General features: G+C 40.2%; 1 protein-coding gene across 1 annotated transcript in view; it reads left to right on the top strand.

The window, feature by feature from the left end:
• The window catches only part of LOC135487792 (uncharacterized), a 35,644-nt gene that overhangs the window by 14,663 nt on the left and 3,313 nt on the right, over positions 1–17,668 (top strand). Inside the window, exon 4 of the mRNA XM_064771873.1 lies at positions 1,674–1,958. Coding sequence (XP_064627943.1) covers positions 1,674–1,958 — 285 coding nt within the window. The remainder of the gene's footprint in view (positions 1–1,673; positions 1,959–17,668) is intronic.

The raw sequence follows: 17,668 nt of genomic DNA, 5'->3' as shown, positions 1-17,668 counted from the left end.
AGTTACCTTTCTCCAAAATCGAAGAAGTCATTATTTCTACACATGATGGTTTACCCGATATTCGACAGTGGACAGTCCAATTCGTCTGAATAGGTAGATAGATGATGAAGGACCCACACCATGGTATTTGTACATGTTCATATATACATGTACTTCAGTAACATCCTTCACCCCTAACGAAAGAGCTTTGGGCCCAACTTATACGCGAAGACTTACCTAACATTTGACAGTGGATTCGTTGAGGTCAGGCGCCAACTAGTTTGAATACAGGTAGGTAGATGAAAAACTCCAGTAATGACAGATGGTATCCTTCCCCCCTCACGAAAGGGCTTTGGGTCCAGCGTACCCGATATTTGACAGTGGACTCATCGAGGTCAGTCGTTCAACTTCATTTAAGTAGGTAGATGATTAAGGACCCAAACCGTTGCAGATAAAATCGTTCACCCCTAACGAAAGTACTGTGGGCTCCATTCGGTAGGGTACGTATAGGGCCCGTGCTTTGCCAAGGTCTTAAAAAAACCTTGGCGAAAAAATATCGGGTGCTATAAGGTCTAATGATAATTTGTTTCACCTCATAGTGCCGTATTGAGTTTTTGAATACGGCAGAGTAAAGTATGTTTCAAAATGCCAATGTTATAACAGCCAACTTCCGCACGAGTGCAATTTTACTTTAAGACATTACTTTTCTAGATACAATGGGTGATTTCAAAGTCAGTTTTTAGATTTAGTTTTAAAACTAAATGGAACACTAAAACCCTTGATTAAAGCAGCATTGAAATGAAGTGGGTTTTAGTTTCATCCTATTTCAAAGTCGGTGTTTGTTGGTTTTCGCATTATGTCCGGTTTTAGCTTGAAACTAAGGGACGGTTTTAGTGTCAAAAGCTAACACCGGGGCTAAAACTAAAACTCTCCTCAACACCAGAAATGAAATCAGTTCTGGTGTTAGTTTTGACACTCAGATTTAGCATTATCTTATTTCAAATTAGGTTTTAGTTCCCGTCTTTGATGCTCGTGGCCGGCGCTGGAGTGCTCGCTATCAAAGTCCGGTGCAAGCCATTTTGCCCTGAACATCGAAGCCAGGAACCAGTCTACTCCAAATTTATTCAAGGTCACCACCGATATGTAAAAACCAACAGTTATATATACTGTTCTGGTGACCACTTCTTGGAAGTTAGGTATGCAATTATGGGTGAAGTGACACTTTTGTGATGTGTATCGGGAGGAGAAATTAGAAATGGCACCTAACACACAGGGGAAAATGCACCCTTTATTTCTCCATTTCAGGACATAAATCATTCTAGCCAAATTTGCATATGTACTTGGCCTAATGCTGTTCTATTCTAATCAGCATTACATTTACAGGGTTCACGGGTGAGCACACTATACTATTACTAATCAGCATTACACTTACAGGGTCCACAGGTGAGCACACTCTAGTAGTACATGTAGTCGTACGAATCAGCATTACATTTACAGGGTTCACGGGTGAGCACACTATAGTAATACTAATCAGCATTATACAGAGTCCACAGGTGAGCACACTAATCAGCATTACATTCACACATATTACAGGGTCCACATGTGAGCGTATGGTCCCTGGACCATGTCATTTTACAAAGACATTTTACTTTTGGCGATTTAAATAAACGAAAAGCACCCACTTTTCCTTTCAGTTTAAACCAGGGCAGAAGGATGAATTTGAAGACTCTGAGTCTGAGGGATGCAAACCACCGCTTCGAACACGGAAGCGTAAGGTCACTGATGAGGAACAAGATGAAGTGGAGGAGAGATCAAAAAAATCCAAAGTAAATGATGAAGGAGAAGAATCTATCAAAGGCTATGGAAGCAAGCTTCAAGGACAGCATGGTGCTGAGCTATTGCTTGAGCTACCCTTTACGGCCTTGCGCGAGTTTGGGCACCTGGACCGTGTGTTCGGATTTGTCGTTCAAGCCACAATGGTACAGTCATGTAACTTCTATTTCATTTGACCCATGCCCTCCTAAAGAGGATTCTGTTCTCATTGGGATCCACCCTTACTCATGAACATTGAACTACACCAGCTAAACTACAAGTACATACCTATAAATTTGTTTGTTTCCGTCAGGCCATGGAACACAAGGCACATTCACACTGGCAACTCAATACAAATTGAAAGGCGCTTAATTTGTTTTGAAACCTCCAAAGCGAATTACCTGTTCACACTACAAGCATTTCAAGACGCTTCCAAACAGCTTCACGCAAGTCATTGTAAAACCGACTTCACAAATCTGAATCGTCAAATTTAGAAATCCTAGTTGGGCATGTGCAGTCAGAGAAGAATGACATGTTTCCGTTTTATCACATGGGTAACAACACTGTCATACTCACACGGCTCGCATTTTCATCGATTTTGGACGCACTTTTTGTACTACTAATGACAGGGGGTGCTTGAGTTCTGATAATCTGAACACTCTAGTGACGTGAATTAAGGTGTCTTTTGAGTTCAATGGAATCCGTATTTGGGAAATCGCATTGGAGGTGCTTGCAGTGTGACTGTGGCTACAGTCACAGACACAAGACAAAGATAGATTAGCCAATAAAACTTTTGACCTCAGTACTGTAAGTGTAAGCTGGGAAATGTTTGCGTGCATTTCAGTTTGGTGATCAGTGTTCACAAATACATGCATATTCCAGACACTTCAAAATGATGTCCTTGCATTTTTCGCTTGAAAAGGTGATCAGTTGATCCATCCATCTTCTCACAAGCTAATGTTTCTTCCATGAACTGATTGAGTCCTGAATCTCCTGAAGAGTTATGTTTTCCAGCTGCCTTTGATGCGTTGTTTTAGTTCATCCTTGATGGATTTTGCAGAGCAACCCTCATGACACCTGACAGATCTTGCAATGAGTGGGTCATCGGAATGTGTGTTTTTGGCTCACCGTAGGGGAGTCTATACAATACCGCAGTGTCCGTCGTCCGTCGTCGTCGTCGTTGTCCGTCGTCGTCGTATCCTGTGGCATGTTTCTTAACCGCTGGGGCTATGATCTTGAAACTTTGTACACGTGACCCCCCAGGTTACGTGACCCCTGAAACTGAATTACAGTCCGATCTGATTCTCAGATTGGCCACCAGGGGGCCAAATGTGGAAATCTAAAAAGTGTGATATCTCACTTATTAATGACTTGTTTTTGATAAAACTTTCGTGGTAGGTACTCATAGCAAGGATACATCATATATCGTACGGGTTTTTAATTTGACCTACTTTTCAAGGTCACAGAGGTCAAATAGCGTAAATTGGCCGTTTCATTTTCGTATTGTGGCAATCCAAAGGTCGTGAGTTCAAATCCTAGTCAGGGACTGCCAAAAATATTTTTCTTTTTGGCTCACCGTAGGGGAGTCTATACAATACCGCAGTGTCCGTCGTCCGTCGTCGTCGTCCGTCGTCGTCGTCGTCGTCGTCGTCGTCGTCCGTCGTATCCTAGTTCAAAAACAGTGGCACGTTTCTTAACCGCTAGGCCTATGAACTTAAAACTTTGTACACATGACCCCCTAGGTCAGATGACCCGTGACACTAAATTTCTGTCCGATCTGATTCTCTACTTGGCCACCAGGGGGCCAAATGTGGAAATCTAAAAAGCGTGATATCTCGCTTATAAGTGACTTGTTTTCGATAAAATTTTTATGGTAGGTACCCTTAGGAAGAATACATCACATATCTTACGGGTTTTCAATTTGACCTACTTTTCAAGGTCACAGAGGTCATATGGCGTAAATTGGCCGTTAGAGTGTAAACTATGGCACGTTTCTTAACCACTAAAGCTATGAACTTGAAACTTGGTACATATAACCCCCTATATCACATAGCCTCTGGTGCTGAATTTCAGTTTGATCCGATTCTCAACTTTGCCACCAGGGGGCCAAAAGTAGAAATCTAAAAAGTGTGATATCTCGCTTATAAGTGACTTGTTTTCAATAAAATTTTTATGGTAGGTACCCTTAGGAAGAATACATCACATATCTTACGGGTTTTCAATTTGACCTACTTTTCAAGGTCACAGAGGTCATATGGCGTAAATTGGCCGTTAGAGTGTAAACTATGGCACGTTTCTTAACCACTAAAGCTATGAACTTGAAACTTGGTACATATAACCCCCTATATCACATAGCCTCTGGTGCTGAATTTCAGTTTGATCCGATTCTCAACTTTGCCACCAGGGGGCCAAAAGTAGAAATCTAAAAAGTGTGATATCTCGCTTATAAGTGACTTGTTTTCGATAAAATTTTTATGGTAGGTACCCTTAGGAAGAATACATCACATATCTTACGGGTTTTCAATTTGACCTACTTTTCAAGGTCACAGAGGTCATATGGCGTTAATTTGCCGTTAGAGTGTAAACTATGGCACGTTTCTTAACCAGTAAAGCTATGAACTTGAAACTTGGTGCATATAACCCCCTACATCAGATAACCTCTGATGCCAAATTTTGGCTCGATCTGATTCTTTATTCGGCCACCAGGGGGCCATAATGGAAAAAGTAAGAAGTGCAATATCTTGCTTATTTTTAGTGATTCGTTTTCAATAACATTTTTATGGTAGGTTCTCCAAGGATACAGCGGTGACGTCACGGCTTTTCCAAGATGGCGCTGCATATTGTAAACAAACTCGATCCACGGCCAAGGGAAAATCAAGTCATCAAAAAAGTTAGATTTTTCGCATCAAATCAGAGTTATTAGTACTTTTCTGCTATGAAATAAGTCTTCAGACAATAAGCTATCATTTGAATAATGAAAAGTGCTGTTTTGATGGGGAAAAATAGGGTTTTTTAAACCAAATAGTCGGGCACCGATCTTCCAAAATTATCGATGGTTTAAAACAGTCTCCCAGATATGGGGCAATCTCTTCATTATCATAATGGGATTTGGAGGCATGTTTACAGATTTTACAAGTTCGAGACCTGTAGGACCTAAAACTCCCATAGATCCCCATAGATCCCCTCTATTTGTCGAGTTAGCGCCCCTGTAAGATCATGCATTTTCGGACACTAGAACGAAATCTTCCTGCGGATATCGCGGTTTCGGTGATGATTTAAGGAGAAATTGACTGTTCTTAGAGTTGTATGGGACAGAAATGAGTTCATACTTCATGAATACATGAATATATTATGATATGGGCGGGCTTCTAAGTCAAAACAATAACAAACTCAACTGCATCTCTACTGTATATTGCGTAGTGCATTGCCTAGTGTATTTCGTAGTGTATTTTAGCGGAGACATTATTTCCGCACTTTGGCCACGCCAAACGTCTTTTTTATTCGTGGAAGTTAATCTGCTCTGTAAATTTTATTTTACACAGGAAGAATCCGTACTAGGTATTGCAATATTTCATGTCTATTGGTGTTTTTCTGTACATGAGCGCACCAGACAGTGAGACGTGGAGATGTGTTCAGTGCTGCTGCTGTCAGTAGACTGAATCTGATTGGCCATAGCGATCAGTAATATGGGTCGGGATCACGTGATGTGACGTCACCGCGGTATCCTCCTTGCCTAGCAAGGATACATCACATATCATATGAGTTTTTGATCTGACCTGCTTTTCAAGGTCACAGAGGTCAAATGGCGTAAATTTGACGTTGATTGTAACTATGGCACGTTTCTTAACCACTAAAGCTTTGAACTTGAAATTTGATACACATGACTCCCTACGTCATGTAACCTCGGACACCGAATTTCGATCTGATCTGGTACTCAACTCGGCCACCAGGAGGCCAAAACTAAAATAGGTAAAAAGTGCAATATCTCGTTTATTATTGACTTGTTTTTGATGATATTCTTATGGTACTTACTCCAAGCAACGATACATCACATGTCATACCGACTTTGGTTTGACCTATATATATATATATATCTGTTTATTCCTCCTATATAGAAGATTACAAAAAATTCAAAGCAACATAAAATTATAACAACTAATGTACACTATTTACATACTTCTAGCTGTTGTCAAAAAATATGTAGTCTTAGGCAAGAAAAACATTTTAGATATAATTAGCCTAAGCATTCCAGCACTGTGCTGTGATCCGAAGAAGTGCTACATTTTCTTCATAATCAAAAGCGGAAAGTTGTTTCCCGAGCAATGTTTCTGTGAGTTCATCGTCGCACATGTTCCACAGTGCTGTGCTGAGTTCAACTGGGCATTCATTTTCAATTTGTTCCCAAAATTTCTCACGTTGGGAGGAAAAACCTGAACATCCACAGAAAAAATGAAGTTGCGGATCGGTATAACATTGAGTACATCGATTGCACTTTGTTTCTGTGATAGTTTCTGGTAGCGTGTTTAGCTTAGCTAGGAAGGCATAGTTGCTTTTGTGCTTCCGATCAGTTTGAGCGGTTGTCCATATTAAGGACGGATAGTCCAGAGACTTTTCAATGTTCATTATTCTGAAAAGATTATTGCGTGTACATTCTGCTCTGAAGTTTAAGTTTTCTTGATTGAGAACAGATTTTTGAACTAAAGACTTCCAGGGGGTACCGGTTGGCACACTTAGTTGACCACTTTCAGTGAACTCTTTTAGGGAGTTTGAAAGGTTAAACCTGTCCATTACTCTCATTAAGTTTGGCACATACCCGAGACAAGTTTCGGAACTATTTGTTCTGTTCAACATTGAGCGGAGCCGAAAATTGAAAACACGCCTGGGGAGTAGGTGCTCAGGCATTCTTGCTAACTGTCCAAAGAATAGAAGACATTGTTTATCGATGAGTGCTTTTAGGCTTATACTTCCTATCATGGCTTGTGTTGTTACAGTTCGAGTGATTTTGCTAAATCCTTGCATTCGTTTGAGACAAAATCTGTGAGCACGCTCTAAGATCATTAAGTCACGTTCAGACATATTGGACCATAGTTCACTGCCGTAAAGTGCCTTCGGAAGGCATATTCTACAGTAGATATGGTAACTGGAGATGGGATTAAATTTGGATGAATTACAAAGCACCAAATATCTATACGGTGAGCACAATGGCCCCTGGCCGTTTCATTTTCTTTTTAGCTCAGCTGACTAAGTCAGCGGAGCTAGTCCAATAGCTATTCGATTGGTGTCCATCCTTCCATCATGCCATCTAGCCATCCTTCCTTCCAGCCATGTTGGGCATTTTGTAACCGTACAACCCAGGCGCTTCAAATCTGGTCTAATATATAAACATCGCATAAAATCTTGCTTATGAAAAAAAAATTGTGCGATTTGACTCAAAATCAGCCCCCCAGGTGGCAAAATGCGTAAAACACAAAACAATTTTTTGCAGCTTTATTCAAGCAGAAAGAAGCTTGAAATAAAGTTGAAGAGGTCTGCTTGATATAGGAGTTTTAATATAAAATAGGTTAGTGTCGATTTATATTACCAGTTGGCGGTAGTGAGCAAAAATGTCGTTTGACCAAATTTAAGCTTGATTTGAATTTCCCGCTCTTGTATGACTCCAAAGGTTGTGGGTTCCAATCCCACTTCGGGTCAAATTTTTTATTTTTTTTATTTTTACTTTTTTCACTTGTATATTACATTTTCTTTACTTTTTTTAATAATTTGGTGGGCGGCCATCTTGGATTTTTTTTGGTGGACATTTTAAAGCTTTTGTTATATCCAGAGTGACTCAAATGTTTTGGGTGGTGTGCAGTAAGTCCAAGAAGTCTCCTTTACATAATATCTCACCTAGGTCTTTGATTTGACCTTCTTTTCAAGGTCAGCCACAGCACTTATCGTAGATTTGGCATTTTTTGTCGTTATTTAAAAGTTGTTTTACTCTGGTATGTTTGCCTGATATAGACATTACGGTCAACAAAATTGAGGTTGAAGGCATTTCCATGTTTTCAGCTGAGCGCCAGGCCCTTGGGCCTCTTTTTTTCTTTTTTTATCTTTTTTAGCTCAGCTGACTTAAGTCAGCTGAGCTAGTCAAATAGCTATTTGATTGGTGTGCGTCCTTCCATCCTTCCATCCATCCAGCCATGTTGGGCATTTTGTAACCGTACAACCCAGGCACTTCAAATCTGGTCTAATATATAAGCACCGCATGAAATGTTGTTACGAAAAAAATCTGTGCGATTCGACTCAAAATCATCTCACCAGGGCCCAAAATGCGTAAATTTTAAAATAATTTTTTGCCGCTTTATTCAAGCAGATAGAAGCTTGAAGTAAAGTTGAAGAGGTCTGCTTGATATAGGAGTTTTAATATATAATAGATTAGTGTCGATTTATATTACCAGTTGGCGGGAGTGAGCAAAACTGTTGTTTGACCCCGGATGACCCCGCTTTAAATTTCCCGCCCCGAACTGACACACATACATACATTTGCAACCCGTGTCATCCAGAAAATGGCGGCGACCTTTATGTTTATTTCGACCGGAGCGATGATTTTGTAGGTGACAAATTTTCTTATTTAAGCCTTTACGGAAATGTATTGTTGTACAAAACTTTACACGGTAATAGAAAAGATCAACCAGAATGTGTTCAAATGCCCTCAGAATGATGGGCTTAACGGAATTTGGTAAAAACAACTTTCGAATGGAGTATTCTTTCTTCGCGAAAATTAAAGCGACGACCTCATTATTTATCGTAATTTATGCAGATCATCTGAGACTTGGTGATGTTGTGATATGTGTTCAAAATATTGGAAACTGCGGAAATTAGTTCCATTAGTATTGCTATTCTGCATGAGTTTATTATATCCATTGATTTTGACCGAACAAAGCACGAAAACTTTGTTTATTTATCAAACTGTATCGAGTGTTATCGAATTGAATGGATGTGTCGGAGCGGATTGATATGTGATTGTGCATGAAAGGCGATATAGGTCTTTCATTTAGTTTGAGAAAGATGCGTGTTGATGCGTTAATGATAACTGAAAAATAATTTGACGCTATTAGTGGTGTTGTTATTGCCATTTTTTGCATGGAATGATAGATCATGAGCTCTTATCGACGTATTCAACATTGAGGGAAAGTAGGTCCGGATTTGGCAAGACGCCAGCTATCGCACATGTTCACGAATTGATTAGCGCTGGTAAGATGTCTGAAGATTTTATTGGTCGTCGCGAGAGCAGACCCTTATTGTCAGGTTCTGTCATTAGTCTCCGTCAACCTACGTATGTAGGGTTGAAAGGAGACTCTTGGTTTAGCTAGGCAAATTCCCCCAATTTATAACCCCGTTCCATGTGACTACGGTGTATGCAATGCACTGTGTATATCATTGGTGATTGGAGAACCCAGGTGGATTCGTGTTCGCGAAGTTTAGGGAAAACTGGACATTAAGTAAATCAAATAGTATAATGAGTTGTTTTTCGAAACATCAAAGGTGTGCAGTGCGAATTTTCAGAATTATTTAGCGAGCAATAACGACATATTTTAGGGGACGAGACAGCCGTTTGGCGATGGGTCGTGAAAATTTGATCCGCCATTACACAATCTCCAAACGAGACGTATTATGCGACCATATTCCCTGCCAATTTCGATTTCCGCCATTGCACATTCTCCAAACGAGACGTATTATGCGACCATATTCCCTGCCAATTTCGATAGCTTCCATGTTGGACAGGAAGTGGCCCGTGGAAATCGACTGAAAATGGCCGCAATTGATCAATTCGTACTTAAGAGCAACGATTACAGGAACACACTTGCTTAGACATAAATTGAAATCTTTTATGATTCATTGTTGTTATACGTTATTCTTGCTACAAACAAATTTTCGCGGCAACAATAGTGGTCAATACAGGCAGGGCCTTGGAGCGAGGCGACGGCATTGATAAGACGATCAAGTTCCGGTCATGCGCAAGTCGCATGTGCAGAATAGTGTTTAAGGCACATGTGAACCACAACATCACCATCGCTGCTATCCCAACACAGCGTTAACACAGCAGCAACATAAACCCAATGCAAACCTTGCCAGCGAAGAAAATTCTCATACCAAGGTCTACAAACCAGTAACCCGACTTTTAATCTCCAACTATGTATATATGTATATATCTATTTTCCCAATAAACTTTTAACCAAAACATACTGCCTCCTCCACTTCCTCAACAAAGCACCCCACAGTTGACGGAGACTCCAGAGTCTGCCTGCAGACTCAACCGACAATTCTAGTTATGTTTGTGGCAGCATGTGCCTAGCAACCATGCCTAGCAACGGGCATTTTACACTAAAAAATATCTTTAAAATCATTTTTTAGCTCACCTCTTAGCAGAGGTGAGCTTATCCCATACCGTGGCGTCCGTCGTCCGTCGTCGTCGTCGTCGTCGTCGTCGTCGTCCGTCGTCCGTTAGCAGGGCACGTTTCGTAACTGTTAGAGCTATTGAGTTGAAACTTGGTACACATGTACCCTTATGTAATGACACCTTGGAGACCAAGTTTCGGTCCGATTCGTTTCATGGTTTGGCCACCAGGGGGCCAAACGTTAAAAGTGAAAATATGCAATATCTCCCTTAATAGTAGTCGGGAAATTTTGAAAAAAATATGGTAGGTACTTCTAGCAAAGGTGCATCATATATCCTCCGGGTTTTTGATTTGACCTCCTTTTCAAGGTCACAGAGGTCAAATGGTGTAAATTGGCCGTTAGGATGTAACAATGGCACGTTTCTAAACTGCAATGACTATTGATACCAAATTTGGTACACATTTACCCCTTAGTCAGGTGATCTCAGGGACCGAAGTTTGGTCCAATATGATTCACCACTTGACCACCAGGGGGCAAAATCCCAAAACCTTAAAAATGTGATTATTCCTTAACTTCTTGCCCGATTGCCACCAATTTGATATCATGGGTACATCTAACCAATATACAGTATATGTCACACGGGTTTTTAATTTGACCTTCTTGTCAAGGTCACAGAGGTCAAATGGTGTAAATTCGCCGTCAGGCCGTAACTATGGCACGTTTCTTAACTGCAATGACTATTGATCACAAATTAAGTACACATGTACCCCTTGGTCAGGTGATCTCAGGTACCGAAGTTTGGTGCGATCTGATTTGCCGTTTGGCCTCCAGGGAGGGGGCCAAATCCTAAATTCTTCAAAATGCCATTATTCCTAGTAATGACTTGCCCGATTGGCACCAATTTTATATCATAGGTACATCTAATTCTAACAACCATTCAATGTGTCACCCGGGTCTTCTTTGATTTGACCTACTTTTCAAGGTCACAGAGGTCGAATGTACTGTAAATTGGCCATTTTGGGGAAATTGTAATTGCTTGGACCTACATCAAACCTAACACTACATGACACAATACCATGCTCTTTATCCATCTTTCCTCCACATGAGGTGAGCACAATGGCCCTGGCCATTTCATTTAAAAATTTGGTTCCGAGGAATTGTTTGCAGTACATTCAGCCTCTTTGTCACCAATTTTGAGACAAATCGGAGTAAAAGTGTAGACGCTGAATCGATTTGTTTCAGGTCCTTTTAGCTAAATGGCGAGATTGACTATGAATGAAGATAGTTTTAGCCCTAGGATGCTCGGCAGTTGTTGAATTGAAATGCAAATTGCGTTGCCAGTATTTGTCCTATTGTAATAAAACTTAAGTTTTCATTAAAGTTCGTTATCTTCTTCATTAAGTCCTTCGTCTCATGTAAAATGCGAAATGAATAAAATTATTAATTGGGAGCTCAAAATTGATGAGCGTGTATACGTAGCATGCAGGAATGTTGTGCTGGCCAGCGAGCAGTATGGTGAGTTTCTTCACAAAGCTACGTGTCTTTATCGATGATGTATGAAGAAACTACGAAGACCCAATGTAAGCAGTAATCTAATCTGTAATACTCTCAAATTTCAACGAAATCAATCAAGGAGGATACCGCGGTGACGTCACATCACGTGATCCCGACCCATATTAGTGATCGCTATGGCCAATCAGATTCAGTCTACTGACAGCAGCAGCACTGAACACATCTCCACGTCTCACTGTCTGGTGCGCTCCTGTACACAAAAACACCAATAAACATGAAATATTGCAATACCTAGTATGGATTCTTCCTGTGTAAAATAATATTTACAGAGCAGATTAACTTCCACGAATAAAAAAGACGTTTGGCGTGGCCAAAGTGCGGAAATAATGTCTCCGCTAAAATACACTACGAAATACACTAGGCAATGCACTACGCAATATACAGTAGAGATGCAGTTGAGTTTGTTATTGTTTTGACTTAGAAGCCCGCCCATATCATAATATATTCATGTATTCATGAAGTATGAACTCATTTCTGTCCCATACAACTCTAATAACAGTCAATTTCTCCTTAAATCATCACCGAAACCGCGATATCCGCAGGAAGATTTCGTTCTAGTGTCCGAAAATGCATGATCTTACAGGGGCGCTAACTCGACAAATAGAGGGGATCTATGCGAGTTTTAGGTCCAACAGGTCTCAAACTTGTAAAATCTGTAAACATGCCTCAAAATCCCATTATGATAATGAAGAGATTGCCCCATATCTGGGAGACTGTTTTAAACCATCGCTAATTTTGGAAGATCGGTGCCCGGCTATTTGGTTTTAAAAACCCTATTTTTCCCCATCAAAACAGCACTTTTCATTATTCAAATGATAGCTTATTGTCTGAAGACTTATTTCATAGCAGAAAAGTACTAATAACTCTGATTTGATGCGAAAAATCTAACTTTTTTGATGACTTGATTTTCCCTTGGCCGTGGATCGAGTTTGTTTACATTATGCAGCGCCATCTTGGAAAAGCCGTGACGTCACCGCGGTATCCTCCTTGGAAATCAATCAAGTATTTGCCGAGAAATTAGAAATTACGCACAACTTTACAGGATCGCGTCAGCCATAATAATGACATTAATGTACATGCAAATGAGGACTGTCACTTGCTCGTCAATACCGAGCAGGTAATCACGTGGGCATAATTATGATAATAAGGTACAGCGGTGGAAAAATTCAAATTCAAATTCTTTATTACTCTAAAACGCTAAATAGTCTGGTTCTCTGACCTCGATCTCCGGGCTTTTGGTAGGGTTTAGGAACGGGTCAGGTAACAACAACCGTCTACAAATAACACGGCAGAAAAGAGGAGTGTTATTTTTAGATTCAGCCATTGTTGTAATTTCCCGAGCCAATTATCGTTTTACGGTCGAATTGAGCGCTGTATCTGTCCTAGGATTATGCACTATTATTGAACACATCATTCTACACTGTAGAAATACCGGAATTACTCTTAAAATGCGCGATTACGGTTATTTTATGTTTCAGACAAAGGGGTTTCCCCATATAATGACGTCACTTTTAGCGATATTGTCATTTTCGCAAAATTACGATTTGGGACGCTAAACCTTGACCGATTGCGTTGGTTTTTGCAGGATAGGTTGTTTATAATATTAAAAACAAGAGGCCCAAGGGCCTGGCGCTCAGCTGGATGACCTAATAACATAGGACTGAGGGTATAAAGTAGTAAATATCGGCTTTATACTACTGTTTGAAGGTCAAGAGAACACGTTATACCACTAAAATTTCCAATGCAGAGCTGCCAGGTGGATGAAATATGATTGAACTAATCAGCCATGGTATGTTAATATTACAGGAGGCAACGGAAGATATCCCTAGTTCAGCATGTTGTATCAGTAGCTTTACAGAAAAAAAGTGTCAGAGAGGATGAGACTTCTCCATGGACAACTGTGGTATGTCCAGGCTGGGTTGTACAGCACAAGGATACAAAATGCTGTCTGTAATTGAGAGGTATCATGATTTAACAGAGGTCAAAATAAATAGAAATTACCAGTTTGGGACTAGCACCACTTTCTTTTTTTTTTAATAAGGTAGAGATTACAGGAGTCAACAAAATTAATTTTATTGAGAGAAATTGACCTGTCCTGCAGGTGATTGGAATTTACAATACAAAGGGTCGTTTTTCATGACATTGTGCTCTACTGCGTATTCCTAGTCATAGTGAGTCGATCTGGAACCAATCTATCCTTGGCGCAGACAGGTTCAAATTGGCTATATCTTGAATAGATCGAATTGCGATGAAAATCTAATGCAATAAAGGAGCAATATCGAAGAGACAAATTAATCAAACCAATTGTCCACAGACTCGGACCCTGAAATGGCACGATGTATGCGTGCATATAAAAGTATATCAATTGGTCCCATAGAGATGATGAGGCAATGTCAATATGCCTTGTTCCTTAGTCAGCAATATGCCCCTTTTTATACGGAGAAGAAGGAGAACCTAGATAGGCCTTCACATGTCGGCTTCCAAATGGCTCGAACCAACTATCACTACTAGAACTTTAAAATGCGTGCTCCTCCTAGTCCTACATGAAGCAATGTCTCAGCCAAAAAGGCAAAGTTAGCAGCTCCTTGGTAAGGCCATGTCAGGTTCCGCGCGCCTCTTCAGATACACCAAGTATTGAAAGCTGTGGTGAGCTGAGCACATAAAAGACTATGGTCACCTTAATTTGAAAATCCCTTCATAATCAAGGGCTACCTCTGACTAAAACAGCACAATAGACCACCAATTTGATCCAGCTCCTAACTGCGGGAAAACCCAAAGCAACCAAAGGTACCAAAAATACATTTTTGTTTACATTTGAACTGCACACATGCGTTTGTTTACAATTTCATTTCCCGCGAAATCTCGAAAATCAGGTGACCTGCAATCGTGGATTGAAAATAACATTAACCTCGGTTCAGCAGGTCAGCAGGTATACCGGCTGTTCCAATCATCCCCCTACAGCCAGCCGTTCAAAAGGTAATGTTATTCACCCCACGTGAAGTGCAAGTAATTGATTAAGCCCCTGCATAACTTAACAGCAATCGCTTGGCTTCTGTGAGTGGTAAGGAGAATTGACAGTTTTTTTATGGGAGTAACATTATTGTGTTGCTTAAAACGTCTACTTTTTACTCATGTAAGAATCGTAGTACTAATAGTAACTTCAACTTATTTTCCAGTTATGATAACACAACACGCATCTTCATGATCATGCTCTTTCTCAAACTAACTGAATGACCTAATCGCCTTGGACGCACAACCTAACCACATATCAATCCGCCCCGACGATCGACACATCCATTCGATTCGATAACCCTCGATAAAGTTTGATAAATAAACTAGAACTGAGATTTCACAGGAGCACCTGTGAATTCATGACTCCAGGGTTGTTTTGAGGGCGATATTGTAAGAGTTGGTCTAGAGTATGGGGACGTGAAGGTCCGTGTGAGGCACCTGGGCTGGGGAGAGAAGACTAGTTGAACGATGTGATCATGATGGGATCTGACACGGACACTACTATTGATCTCATTATATGAATACCATTTAATTACAAAAAAGTGAAAACAGATCATAGCATATTCCTTGGCATAAAGTAAAATAGGAGTGCGGGAACAAGGTTTTTTAGCAGGAGGAAAGCGAGAACATTTTGCGCCGTCGTATTCCGATTTGGCTGGTTAGTGGTGAAATCTGCTTTTAATTTTGCAAATTAACATATTCGTTTTCTAGTTCTAACGTTGTCTGTAAAGATGCTGGCAAGAGACATTGCCAGGAAAACGTGACGTCATTTTGGCCATTCTTACCGCACGCCCTCTCTCTCCGTAAAAGTTCCTGACATGGTGTGAAGTGGGAGGGCGCACAATGGGAACCACACTGCCGCGATGTTAATAGTTTCTATTTATAGAATTCAGCGGCAGAGATTTTAGGCACGGAAAAAGTGGATTAACTCGGCTAATCTCAATGGATTTTACCCAGGAATGTTTTCAAGGCGAGAGAAACATCTGATTTAAGTACTGCGCTTATTAGATTTCATGTTCAGGCCGAAGATTGGCCTAAAACGTGGACGAAAAGAGTGCATTATCGAGTGTTGGAGAGGTCACGTGATTGGACGAGCAACCTGAACAAAGTTTTCGTGCTTTTAGCTGTCAACATCAATGGCTATAATATACTCCTGCAGAATAGGAGAACTAATAGAACTAATTTCCGAAGTTTCCAATAGTTTGAACACAAATCAGAACATCACCCATCAGCTGGACTCGGATCTGCATAAATTACGATAAATAATGAGGTCGTCGCTTCAATTTCGCAAAGAAAGTTGACTCCATTCGAAGGTTGTTTTGACCAAATTTTGTTGAACTCATCGTTATGAGGGCATTTGAACACATTCTCGTTGATCTTTTCTATAAACGTGTGAAGTTTCGTACCAAAATACGTTTCCGTAAAGGCTTAAAAAAGAAAATTCGTCACTTACAAAATCATCGCTCCGGTAGAAATAAAAATGTCACCGCCATTTTTTGACGATAGTACTCCAGGTAACCTCGGCGGGAAATTTAAAGCGGGGTCATCCGGGGTCAAACAACAGTTTTGCTCACTACCGCCAACTGGTGATATAAATCGACACTAATCTATTTTATATCAAAACTTCTGTATCATGAAGACCTTTTCAACTTTATTTTAAGCTTTTATCTGCTGGAATAGAGCGTCAAAAAATTGTTTTTTCATTTACGCATTTTGCCCCCTGGGGAGCTGAATTTGAGTCGAATCGCCCAAATTTTTTTCTGTAAGCAACATTTTCTGCGGTGTTTAGAAGCAAGACTAGATTTGAAGTGCCTCGGTTGTATGATTACAAAATGCCCAACTTTGTCTACAGATGGCATGATGGAAGGATGGCAGGATGGGTGGAAGGACGGACACCAATCGAATAGCTAGTTGACTAGCTCCGCTGACTTTGTCAGCTGAGCTAAAAATTAGGCATAAGAATTTTTGTGGAAATGGTGGTTTAAGCTATTGTTCTATTTATAGATTTTTGTTATTGCCTGACCTACGACAGCGAGAGTGAGGTCAGGAGCCCAGACTATAAAACGCCCACTAGGGGCCAACGGTTACATAAAATAATAACAAAATATACAATATAAAGTTACAGGGTATACAAAATAAGATCACAAATATTTAAAGACAAAAACATAATAATGGAAATCAGGACAATATAGAGTTACGCAGTTTAAAGAACTCGTTGATAATCGCAGCAGAGGGAGGTGAAGGATTTTTCAGAAAAATTGTAGTCAGATCCGACAGAGACAGAAAATGGAGATCACTTCTATTACAACTGCAATGAGTTTTGCTGTTTTGACGCATATTTAGGGCACACCGCAAGGAAGTGAAAATCATCCTCAACCTCCCCTGACTTGCAAACCTCACACTTTCTTAGACTAGTCTCCCAGTTTTGATTCTTAGACAATGGGCTTCCAGCATTAATTTTGTGATACAAGCCCTGTGTTTCACTGATTTAATATCATTTAAATATGTTTGAAGTTCAAATGAAAACATAAGATTACTATACATCGAGTTTTTTATTTGTTGCGATTTCACCAAAAATTTCATGTTGACAAATATCTCTAATCGTTTACTGGGCATTAGAGTATAATATTTTCCAGTTATCCACATTAATATTCATTTGATCAAGCCATAGGTACCCCAACCCGGAGGAATTAAGAACAACATTTCCAAACTTTGGGGACGTTCTGGCATCAACGCGACGACCCATATTCGCCTATAGGCTTGTCTCAATATAACTTTGATTTTCTGCCAGCCATTGGTCATAGGAACTCTTATTTGGCGGAGCAGATTTTAGTATGAATCCCATAGCATTGTAACGATGCAACATGGTGTCGTTTCAGGCATAATACATCCGGTAAATTTAGATCGCCGAAGA

Source organism: Lineus longissimus, chromosome 5 (assembly GCF_910592395.1).
Source record: "Lineus longissimus chromosome 5, tnLinLong1.2, whole genome shotgun sequence".
In the NCBI taxonomy this organism is placed as follows: domain Eukaryota; kingdom Metazoa; phylum Nemertea; class Pilidiophora; order Heteronemertea; family Lineidae; genus Lineus; species Lineus longissimus.
This window is presented reverse-complemented; position numbering and strand designations above follow the sequence as displayed.